Genomic DNA, 12,648 nt, shown 5'->3' with positions numbered 1-12,648 from the left:
AGGTGGTATAATCTGAATCACTTCTACTGAGAAATTTGGCCAAACATTTTATCCATCCAGCTATAGAAGGAATAAAAGGGGAGGCACCAGATCTGCAGTTACATGTGGTGGGGGAGGATTATCATTGTTAGGGGTACACTGGTACTTATCAGGAAAGCAAACATATGACATTGCATGCCTCGGTTCTTTCCTTTTATGCCTAATGTAGTTGAGTGGATAAAAGCCTTGACATGTTACTCCAGTGGTTGGAGGCTCAGATCCCCAAGGAGGAGGTTAATGTTGGCATCTACTTTCAGGTGGTATTGGTGGCTTATAATGTATTATAAAAAAGTTTGGCTCATGAAATGAGAAGACAGTTGTTATTAATTGTAATTTATACTAGAGGTAGAAGATATGAATCCTCTGTCAATCCTTTATGGGGAAACCTAGGTTGTTAAAGTCACACAGCAACCTTCCACTTTATGGAATGCCAACATGTGGAAATAGGAAAGAGGAGCAATGATCCTATTACTGTATAACAATGACTAGACTCCCATGTACATTGTATAATAGATAATATACAAAAAATAAAGTCTGCTTTAGTGCACTATCAAGAAAAGAACTTGAATGATAAAACTGGAACTCTTCCATAATACAGATGCTGTGGCATAATTCAAGGTTTCAGAATAGGTGAAGTGTACCACCTGAAATGGAATCTAATTTCAGCACCAGAGAAGACCCAACAACTGGAATTAGTTGCACAGATACCAAATCACTCAAGCAAAACTTCAGTGAAAGGATTGGAAGAGAATATAGAATTTAGGCCAAAGACCAAGCACTGGGACCTGTCAGGTCCTTCAGTGCCGAAACAGAAATTGGCAGTAAAAAGGTCTGAAAGGTGTAACAGGAGGAAAACCTCGCAGTTGCACTATGGGCCACTTGTTAGGAGAGGGTGGAAAGTAAGATGGAAGAAAGAGAATATTAATGGAGGTGCAGTAAAGGGGTTGCAGTTAGGGGCCAAAGGGACACTGCAAAGATCCTTGAGTAATGCCTACAGTTGACTGCATGAGGTGCACTAATGGTACTGCCCCCTAAGGGGGAAATAACTGGATAATGAGAACTGTCAACAACCCAGAAAGCAGTAACATATTTTACTTGTACCCAAGATATTACTCCATCAACATGAAAGAACTTTAATGTTACAGTGAAAAATACATACAGTATTTTGTACAGGTGGTATCTGCAAGAGTTGGGAAGATCCCAGTACGTGCTTCAACATTACTTTTTCAAGTTAGGCTAAATGTATAAGAAATACAGTACATATGACTATAACTAATGAATCATAATTGAAGGAGAACCTTCAAGATTGGAAAAAGGGGGAGGAAGAGGACAGAGAGAAAAAGAGATACATGCTGGTGGAATCAAAATTAATTTATGTAGATTAACTGAAGAGTAAAGGATACCCGTAAAGTTCTGGCAAAGGAAAGGCAAGGAAGAAGATAGTGATATATACAAGGGGAAGAAGAGGAAGGTAAAAGGTAAGTAGCAAGGCCAAAGATAAAGGAGGAAGAGAATCTGAAATTCAACAAAACAGAGGGAAGAAATAAAATATTCATGACAGCAAAATGGATTACAAAAGATGGAAAGGATAATGAGCAAAGTGTGTATGATGAAAAGGAGAGTAAAACTGGAGAATGGAAAAAGAGCATGATGGAAGCAGTAGTCTGACAATGTGAATGAAGAGAATGAAAACAAACCGGGTGATACTGGCACACCACAAGGGCAACAGGAGAATGAAACATCTGAGAAGGTTAAAAGATCCCTTAGGATGATATGCAGAAAAGATTTAGGGTCATCAGGGATATACAGCAACTTGTTAAATGCAGCAAGAGAGCCAGTAAATAACTGATCAGAATACTGCATAAAACCCAAAAAGTAGGTACAAACCAAATGACTAGAACAATTACTACACAAAAGAAAAAGGAATACTGTATACAGTACTAGTTAGCAAATTGTATAGGAATAAAAATGCTGGGGGAAAGCATGAGAAACATGGCTAAAACTGATAACTGTCAACTTGCCTTCATGCCTGTAATACCAGTAACAGAGGCAGTCCCTAAACTAATAATTACCACACAAAGAGGAAGAGATTATATAATATTTTTGTTGATTTTGAGAAGTCATTTGGCAACATACCAAAACAGGCAATTAGATGGATATTAAGAAAGCACAGAGTTCAAGAAAGACTAATTGACCTAGTTATGTGACTGTATCACACCACAAGATCCAGAGTAAAGACAGTGGCAGGTACATAAGAATAAAATGAGATAAAAATTAGCATTAAAGATAAGTACAGTCCTCTGCTGTTTATCATAATGGAAGATCCTACAAAAGAATGCAGTAAGGAGGCCTGTGGGAGATGCTGGCTTTATATGACCTAGTGTTAATAGCAGTATCAGAGGAAGAGGTCACAGAAATGTTTAAAAGATGGAAGAGCAAAATGAGGGAGAAAGCCTATGTTGACTGGAAAAGGAAACAAAGAAAAATATTGTCAGAAAGTGGCCATGTAGAGGCTGCAGGAGAGATGTGGAGGTGAACTCAGCATTGTGCCTGTCACACAAGATGCTCTGGATTTGAAATTATATGCACTATGTAAGGTAAGAGATCTTTAATGCCCAAAATGTCTAGATTAGAAATTATATACAGTATGAGATCTTTAATACCCAAAATATATATGAAGAGCAAATGGAGAAGAGAAAGAGAAGCACCATTTTATGGTGGAACTGCAGGTGTTAGAAGAGGTAAAATGTTACTTTTGCCTTGGGGGACACATTTGATAGCAACACATGTTGAGAGAACAGTAAGGAAAACACTATCAACTGCCTAAAATAAATGGTTAAATTACTATTTTATATTAGTTTCCCACTAGTAAATAGCAAGTATATTGCATTAAGGCCTGTATTACTGTGTGGTGGGAAGATATCATGAATGAAGAAGTTACTGAGAAGTGCTGACCAGAAACTGGAAAATAGACTAAGATGGTTTGGATGTGGGTTGAGGAGTGAGAAGTTAGTAAGCAAAAATAGTACATATAAAAGTCAGGACAAACACAAATAGAAATGCCAAGAAAACCATAGAAAAACAGCAAAATATAAAGACCTAGACTAGATAAAAATTCAGGCAGATAGGACACAAGACAGTGAGGAGAATATCTGATAAGAAAAAGCTGGTAGTTATGATGATGTATATAAGCTGGTGAGTGTCATATCTGGCTGTTCAGCACCTACCTTCACTCTATCTCTCTCTCTCTCTCTGTCTGTTTAAAACTTAATTCTCACAAACATGTGCAGTGATTAGGCTATAAATGATATAGTTTACATTAGAAGTATATGTTGTGTGTAAACACCTTTTGCTGGGGTGATGGTACATATGATCTGAAGCAAAAAATTTTGAAGGTGAGAAATTAAAGAACATATATAGTTTTGCCATTTCATATTAATCTAATATTCAGAATAAAATTAATTTGTGTAACACCTATCATGCTATACTACCTCTTCCAAAATGGATGTTATGGAAATCAGTAACAGACCACTAAAGGCTTAGGAATTCTCTTGTGCTTTTGTTTTTCCTGGCTCTTATATCCTTTTGCCTTTTAAGAGACAGATCTTCTGCTTCCTTTGTGGCTAACCCCAAGCCTTTTTCCTTTTCCTTCTTTTGTTCCTTGTTTTATTTTGGCCTGGGCTAAGAAAAGGCATTTCCATTAAGAGACAAAAAATTCTGAGTAAACAAGGCCTTAATGTATTATGACTTGCTTATATAAATCATGAGTTTAAACCAACAGCTCTGGAGCTCTACCAACTATAATTCTGACTCTTTTACTCATCCCCTTTGATGAATAGCAACCTAAAGTATTTTCTACAGTTATATGACTGCTTGTAGTATCTGTAATGAGTTTTCACTTCCAAAATTATAAAAAAGATAGCATTTGTTACCTTTATAATGACCAATCAAAATGATTTTATAGCCATACAAAAATAAGCACACACACATGCAAAAGCTTTTTAAATCTGAAACAAGATTAAACTAGTTTTTCCAGGCACAAACTGTTTTATGCTTTGTAAAGAGTAGAAGTACATGCAACACAATTAATATGGTAATTATGATTAAAAAGTAATGCCATTATACTAATCGATCAATGTATGGTAATGGAGTCCGTGCCACTGAAACACCTAAATATTCTGTTACATAGAAACCACTGTTTTACAAATGTCTCATAAGCTGAAACAGGCCAGTAAGATAAAGATGAAAACTACAAAACAGTACTATAATTTGTCCAACTGATACAAGGCTTAGTGATGCAGTCAATAGCTTGGTAAATGAGTTGCAGACATCAGGTGTTGGGTGTTACTGCCTAACTTGCTACTTGCAAATTGAACATTGCTTATTTCAAATGTGAACAGGCCACATACATCAATTTGCCAAATCTGAATCTAAATAAAGTATTAGGTGATTTACTTAGACATCACAATAATTAATGCTCCATGTTGGCCTGTTTGGAATTTGTTTTCAAATTTGGGATGTTACACCTTTAATTTGCACTCTTAACAAGATTATATCCAAAGCAACAAAATTGTTTAGTGATCAATAAAATACTCATTCTCTGAATCTTATTACTCTCTGCCACAGTGTGTACTAATTCTTCTTTTTCCTATGGTTACTACAATGTATTTGCTGCTAATGCAGATGAGCAGGATTTTTAAGCTGCCACATTAGGTACCAAAGAATCATTATGCCTAAATAGGGGGTGTCTTGCCCAGAAGTGTTTGTCCAGTACTTCCTGCTCTCTGCATTTTCCCATCTAAAATTTGTTAGAACTGATACCTAAAAAGAGTTCAGAGGTCTGGTTAAACAAATCATTTATAACTAACTAACTATACAAGGAGCAACACAGTAATAAATCATCAGATAAAATATTAGCAATATCAAAACATGTAATAGCAGCAGAAAAGTACTGTACTGTACTGTACTGCCCATTATTACTGTGCTAAAGATAATGTAGGCTCTATCATACTGTAGTTATAATGGGTCTACAAAAAAAAAGTGATCTGAAAAAAATAGTAACCATTACAACTTTCAATATTATTTTCAGTAATAGTGCAGGACATTGGAGCTAACAGTGCGCTACACAAGAAGTGATACAGTACATCCCTGCTGATTGCTGCGAAAAAGCATCATGCTACTGATAAAATAAAGTGTTAGGCTATCTTACTTTAAAATTAACTCTGGTCTGGGAGGGATCAAAGACTGAAGAGCTAGGCTTGGGAGTTTTATCCCTCGAAGGAGGAGGGTAAATTTCAAACCCATCAAAGTCCTAATCAAGAGGCAATGAGGGGCCAGATGAGGGCCACAACGAAGGTTGTAATGTTTAGAGCATCAGAATAAGTTAGCAGACATGAGGGTATTACTGAGGCAGCAATTGATTAAGATGAAGGTGCTTTAGCAGTCAGTGAGGACATTTGTTGTGAAGATGGTGAGGGCTGTGAGGAAGATGGTAATTAATGTTGTGGTGATGATGAATGCCCAGGCTGGTTTGATGGAGACTGGAAGAAATGGTGCACTCCTGAATTCCCTTTTTCCAATAGTAGGCTATACCCTATAACCAAGCTAAGCCTATCAGTGTCAGCAAATTTAGTGTCAAGTCATCTTCTGGCTGGTTTACATAGCATTCTTCAAAACAATCAGCATCTTCAAGAGGCTGGATGAGTTCCCTTAACATTGGTTACACTTGTTCCTTCAGCTCTTCATTGTCCCTCTTTGCTAATCAGCATCTCCTATTGCACTTTTTCAGTACCATCATCAACTGTCAGTGCAACATTTAAAATTTTTCTCATGCAGTTCCTGAGAATCCCAATTCAGTCATATGGCTAGCAAATTCTGCAGCCTCTCAAGAGACATTGGTGAATAAGACTGCATCAGAAGGATATACATAAGGTACTAGCTTTCTTTATTTATTCTTTACCATTCTGGGGTTAGTTTGCAGCATGCCTCTACAATGTTCTTCACAGTGTCCTTGAGGCTTCCCCATTCTTTGCCAGAGAAGTCAGTCCCCTGGTATAGTGGAAAGTATCTGGACATACGTTATAGCACAGAAGACCTGTTGAAGCTATTAATTATCTCTAAACATGGGGACAAATCATATTAATTTTGAGGAATGAATACAGATTTGTTAGGATGACTACAGGCCAAGTTCTTGTGCCAATGTCTGCAGAAAGCTGTGTTATGCTGAAAGAAGGATCATACATGTTATGTTAGCAAGTTTTTTACTTGGATCATTTTCCCCTGAGCTTGGTGAAATCTTAGTGTTGATTTGTTCATTATGGTCCCTAAGCATACAAAATCCTCTGCAAATATTGTCTGTAATAGGCACATCAAGTTACTGACATTGAGATCAAGTTAAAAAGGATTAAGAATTTCAGACGTGGAAAATCACTGACAGGGGTTACTTGCCAGTCAGGCCTATCCCATCCCACCACAGATATGATCATGAAGAACAAAGTAGAAATTGACAGTGGTTGTTAATGAATCTGCTCCACTGAGAGCAATGAGCCCAACAGAAATTCAAGAAGAGCCTATATCAAATATAGAGAAAGTTATAATGAGGTAGACTGAAGACCAGACCAAGAAGCATATCCCTTTCAACACCATGGCAATTATGGCCAAAGTAAAAGGTTTGCTGGGAGACTGAAAGAAAAGGCTAGAACCAACAGGATATTAATTTTTTTACTACTAGCCCTGGGTGGTTTTCATGATTCAGGAAACATTATTCATTATATAATGTGTTTTCATGATTCGGGAAACATTATTCATTATATAATGTGAAAATGAGTGATGAGTCTGCAAGTGCTGATGTGAAGGCAGTTGAATTTTTGAAAACTCTAGATGAGCTGACTGTAGAGGAAAATTTTTTGCTGAAGCAAATTTTCAATGTGGGTGGAACCTCCTTATTCAAGAAATGGATGCCTATTATCTAAGGAGGACCTCTGGCTGCCTACTGCTGCAACTGAGAAAAATACTGTTGTAATTCTGGAGGGTTTAAAATACCTCTGACTGCATGAAGAGCCTTGCTTAGGCTGGGGAAATGTTGTGAACGAGTTTGTAAAGCTTGTTAATAAAGTCCAACCCTTTAGGTTAGCTCTATGAAAGTTATTTTAATTTAATGATATGATTGAACTTCTTAATAATATTAATATGATAATAAATTTTAGGACTGATTAACTAGCATTTATGGCTAATCTATGAAGAAATGGACCAAAAGGGAGCAAAGTGACCTATGAGGAGGGGAAATGACTTGCATGGACTTACAAACTTTGAATGTTTTTTCTTAGATATCATAATGTCATGGATACCTTTAAAAATGAGCCTGAAATAAAAAAACTCACACACAGAGCAAATTAATTCCATGGCTGTTAAATGGTAAGGCATTATGCTCATATAGCCACAGAGCTGTTGTTGAAGTTTTACCATATCTTCTCAGACAGGAAACCTGATCAAATTTGAAAAGTCCATGGTAAATTAACAAAACTTTCAAAAGCAGAAGTATAATGAGTACTATATTTTCAAGGGTGAAAAGAAGCTATCATTGTCATAAACACACTTGCATAGATTATCATCTCCCATAAATATGAGGCAAATGCAAAATCAAATGATATACCAATTCAAAAGCTAGCATACTAGCACATACTGTTACCTTGCACAAGATGGTTGCATCACTATATGAATAACATCAATTCTTATGTGGCCTGTTTTATCCCACAGTTGGAAGTTCAAGAAGTATGTAAGATAATGGTCTGTATTCACATCTATAATAGTCCAAAGTTTCATAAAAGCAAATAAGATCTGTACCACACTAATACACAGCAATGAAAAATTAGTCATACCAAACATGAACAGAAGTTTTTCTTACAGGAAAAATGGAGGATTGAGAAAAGCAAAGCAGAGAAAGAACACAATGGAAAACATTGCAATACAAAATTTATGAAGGAGAGGAAGAAGCACACAAAGACTGAAAATGTGAGACATCATATATGATGCTGTCAATCTTTTTCATTTATTTTCCATTTTCTTTCAGACTATGGTGATGTACTCTATCAAAAATCTGAATTGGGGATCCTTACGTTGACAGCCCACTGTATAATTTGTTCCCAAGTCTAATTATTTTACTTTAACTCACAAGACAAGACACTGACAATACATTTTCCTTGAGGCCTTTGTGAAAAATTTGTCTTCTGCTCTTTATCTGTAGTGCTTATTTAATGAGAAAATATGCATAACTAGATTCCACACTGTAATGTAATATATGTTTTAAGCCACTGTCTTGTTCATGATGATTTATATAATTTCACTTCACCTGATAAAAGTCTCAACTACTGTGAAAGTGCAGGGCTACTGATCTCTAAAATCAAAATACAGTATTATAACACATAGAACAATGTACAAAAAATCTAATCACCTTCCACAATGATGGAGTTCTTGACAAAAAATTTCTTGACTTCTCCATCCTAGAGCAAGTAGTATACTGAATTTCAGAATTTATATTTCAAGGCTTACCAAGATAAACAGCACAATACAGAAGTAAAATTATGGATCTGTCTTCAAAACTAGGTCATAAGTAAAGCTACTGTGTATCACAAAGTCAACACTGTGGAAGGAGGTGATGAAGCTGCCTCAGAGAATTACTTACAAGGCTGTCAACGGCACATGTCTACAAGAAAGTAAGGATGGATACTAGCATCAATTCACTTCTTCCACTTCATAAACATCTAATCTGAATAAGGAAAACCTATAAAAACTTTCAAAAAGCAGGAATTTGCCTCCAATTCAAAATTGTAACATAAGCAAACATAAATACAATACACTACGAGAAATAAAAATGAAGGCAGGATAACAGACCAGTCAAACAAACATGAGGGATGGCAGCTGGGTGAGTAAAGAAAATCACACAAGGGAGCATTTCAAATGATACACCTTGTCTTGCCCACTATGAATTGGTGGTCCTTACTCTGAAGGACACAACTCACTTCTCCAAATCACCGGACAGCCGACGGTGCTGTCCCCTAAGGGCTGCTGTAATATCTTCACGAGGGGGAGCTGGAATATCCCCAAAACAGGGACCTTCCAGATCTTCTACACAAGAAGCAGGAGTTTCCTCAATTACTGGAGGGGGACCCCCTTCCCAGGTTTCATGATTCAAAGTCTGCATTATCGATCCTCCTTGTGAGAGGTCTTTGAGGTGAGCTGACACCAAGCTGGAGTGCAAATGATGCCATGTAAAGGAACAAAGACACTACTGCACATATATACTTCAGAAAAGTTGCATGCATGTATTTAAATACATTGGTAAAAGAGTTTACAACCACAGAGTACTGTTCTCATACACTATTTCCTTCAGTTGGTCACAACCAGCACAGTGTATTCTCCCTTACTGATTAACAATGAAAAATGTGGACATATATACAGAATCAGTTAAGCTCAAGTTCAGTAAAGCTTTTCACAACTGCAAATACACATAAGCATACAGACATAAGCATACACTTAAACATGCACATCAACAAACGTGTGGTTATTCACTGTACAAAATCTAACATAAAAATCACACAAATCTGCAAGAACAGACCTTACATTCAAATTCATACATACAGTATGCTGTCTAGCCATGAAAACACTAAATATGTGCCCAATACAAACAGTTATGGTTGCTTCAATATACACATGCCTCAGGTAACATACAAAAATACATGTACTTAAAATACTACAACCAATATCATTATTAATCTTTATAACATAAAGCAGTCTATCATATCTGACTTTTCTTCTGATAATTGGCTGAGACACAACACTTAAAATTATCATTACTTGCTAAATATGTATGTAAAAATCTGCTGCAATAAGGCACTCCATTTTCAGCTGTCAGTGTACTAGACAAAAAGGTTCCATTAGCAATACAGCACAATGATTTCACAATGATCAAGGCTAAGGAAAACAAATTTTCTGCACATTACAAAACTGATCTTTCATTATTCTTATATGCCTGCATTTACACATATACACATAAAAAGAAGCTCTGAATATGTTGGTTACTGAATAATGAATGGAAGAGAATATCTCAAATGCTAGTTCTGAATAAAATATAAATAGTCTTCCATTTCATCAGTAAACCAATTGGCTGAACTAGAATCACATACTATCAATGAAGCAGCCAAGTTATAAACAATGATCAGCTTAGGTCATCTACTGGAAGTAACCCAAAACTGGTTAATTTAAGTGAGTTGTTTAAACAAGAAGAACCATCAACTGAATGGCAATGTTTATCATCTGCAACATGCCCCAACCACTGGCTCAAAGTAAAAAAAAATATCTGTAAAATGTAGATTGTTTTTGAAAATGAAGAAATCAATATAGCCACTGGTTCCCACAAAAGTTTATTTATATGATGAGCTGTCTCCATGTGCATACACAACGTACCGTAGCACATATGTACCAAATACTTTTTTCAGCAATACTGCTATAAGTTCTGATTAATTTCTGAAAATGTACACTAATGTTGCTATGCTTGTTTAAAATATATAAAAAAAATATTTTTAATAGTACAACTTATACAGGTCTTTCATAATTTACTGGCTTTTGGCTCCAGGTGAAGACTTAAAAAGTGAATAAAATAATACTGTAAAATATAATCACAGATGTATAAAAAAAATGATGTTCCTACGGGAGATGGGAAAAAATATAATTTCAAAAGAATTCTAAATTAGGCCAGTAAGAAAAAAATTCCAGTATATAAAGCTAATCTGATTTCGGTACAAGATAATAAAATACAAACACCAACGGAAGTAAGTAAAAATCTAAGGTTATCTGAAATAAAAAAAAAAAGTACATCAACTACAGACACCACCCTACTACGAACATTCAGCTTACAAACAAACAGGATCGCAAATTAAAATTCTGTTCAGAGTGCTCCCCTTTGCCACTCGTAAGTTCAATTTTGTTTTGCGTTCCTATTCTGTACATACAGTAATGTATGTACAGTGTATTGTGTCTTAGGATGAAAGAATGTACAGTACTGTATTGACTTTATATCAGACTGTACTTAAATAGGCATGAAGAGTACAGTAACCAACTTACAAACAATTCAACATGCAAATGGCCATTCGGAACGTAACTCGTTCGTAAGTAGGGTGATGTCTATGCACACTCTAGTAAATTTTGGAGTTGCTACATATTCACCAAAGCACTGAATTATTAAATAACACAGCATCCATTTAACCCATCAAACTGATATTTCTATGAATTTTATTTTAGTTATATCACACTAATAAACAAAAGTTTAAAAATATTTCCATATTTTTTCCTAGGTTCCTTGTAAAGTTCCTCCGATAATACTCCATCTACATAAGGAAAGAATTCTTTTTATCATGAATGAGAACTACAACTAAAAGGAAAACTGCAGGGAATTATATCTGATTCATTCAATCCTAGTATATTCAAGGCTAAAGCTACCATTTCTAGGACCACTAGCAGAAGAGAATAAAAAACAATATTTTATTTGCAAAAATATTTTTTCATACAAATCAATTCATCACACACTGTCTTATTTCCTGTGGTGAGAAAATTCCCAGTGACTAGGAAAATTCATAAGAACACTAATTTCTGTTGGTCAAGAATGAAGCTCCTACTGCTTATGAGTAGTTCTGCATATGATGGCAGCTACACTCTCACTTTCTGTGCACCAAAAAACTCAAAAGACAGAATGTGGGGAAGGAAAGAGGGCACTTGCTTTGAGCTGTAATTAGTGAATATGTATAAAAAATGTTTTTTGTATTAACTTTATTTGCTTCATTGCAACTCATCACTCATACACTGCCTGAATAGCAAGTTAGGAGGGAGTAAGAAGGAGCCATAACTCTGGAGCAAAGCCATTTAATCACAGGATAAGAGGAGGTTTGAAGACAAAAAAAAAAAAAAAAAGATTGGAAGTCATAATCGTAAAATCGCAGATCAGAAGTCATAACCTAGGAATTCCAGCCTTGAAGGCGATGAGAAAGCAAATTACTGTGACAGCACTTACCTGCAACAAGAGGTGCAAAGGTAGGGAATCTGGACAACTACTAACCCTCACAAATGTGTCAAGAGAGGTGAGAATACAAGAATGTTAGGATGTCGTTACTCTCCTATTTATTTATGTGAATCTTGAGATTATGTTCCACAAGGTTAGTAGCTGGGAGAATTAATCAAATCTCATCTAATATAATTCTATACAGTATTTATATTTGCAGACTCAGATAGTCTATTGGTTTTAATTGGGAAAGGTGATGAGTGATTATTAATAAATATATCTCTGATCAAAATGTTCTTCTTGCTTGTATTTTACTGAAACAAGTAATTACTCATTTTAAAACTGCAGTGATCAAGCATACTACTGACTGAATTGCAATGTAATAGGCAATGTAATTCCCTATGGAAAAAGGAAAGAATACGGAAGGACTGATTTGTGGATATTAAAACTGGCATCACAACATCTACGTTACCAATGCCGAATATAGAAGGAAAGAGTGGGGCCTAACCCCTCTCCAAAGATGGATCTTAAGATTTAGAAGAATTACAAAAGTAAGGACC

The 12,648-nt window shown here is 35.7% G+C and overlaps 2 protein-coding genes across 2 annotated transcripts in view; one reads left to right on the top strand and one right to left on the bottom strand.

Annotated features, from left to right (window-relative positions):
• Nucleotides 1-12,648, top strand: part of LOC136842905 (kynurenine/alpha-aminoadipate aminotransferase, mitochondrial-like) — a 654,775-nt gene that overhangs the window by 39,944 nt on the left and 602,183 nt on the right. The window lies entirely within an intron of this gene.
• LOC136845931 (mannosylglucosyl-3-phosphoglycerate phosphatase) overlaps nucleotides 1-12,648 on the bottom strand; it is a 108,962-nt gene that overhangs the window by 12,885 nt on the left and 83,429 nt on the right. The window contains exon 13 of the mRNA XM_067116432.1: nucleotides 9,082-9,092. Within this exon, the coding sequence (XP_066972533.1) occupies nucleotides 9,082-9,092 (11 nt within the window). The remainder of the gene's footprint in view (nucleotides 1-9,081; nucleotides 9,093-12,648) is intronic.

This window comes from Macrobrachium rosenbergii, chromosome 2 (genome assembly GCF_040412425.1).
Source record: "Macrobrachium rosenbergii isolate ZJJX-2024 chromosome 2, ASM4041242v1, whole genome shotgun sequence".
Taxonomy (NCBI): Eukaryota; Metazoa; Arthropoda; class Malacostraca; order Decapoda; family Palaemonidae; genus Macrobrachium; species Macrobrachium rosenbergii.
Note: the sequence above shows the minus strand (reverse complement) of the source record. Positions and strands in the feature narration are given on the sequence as shown.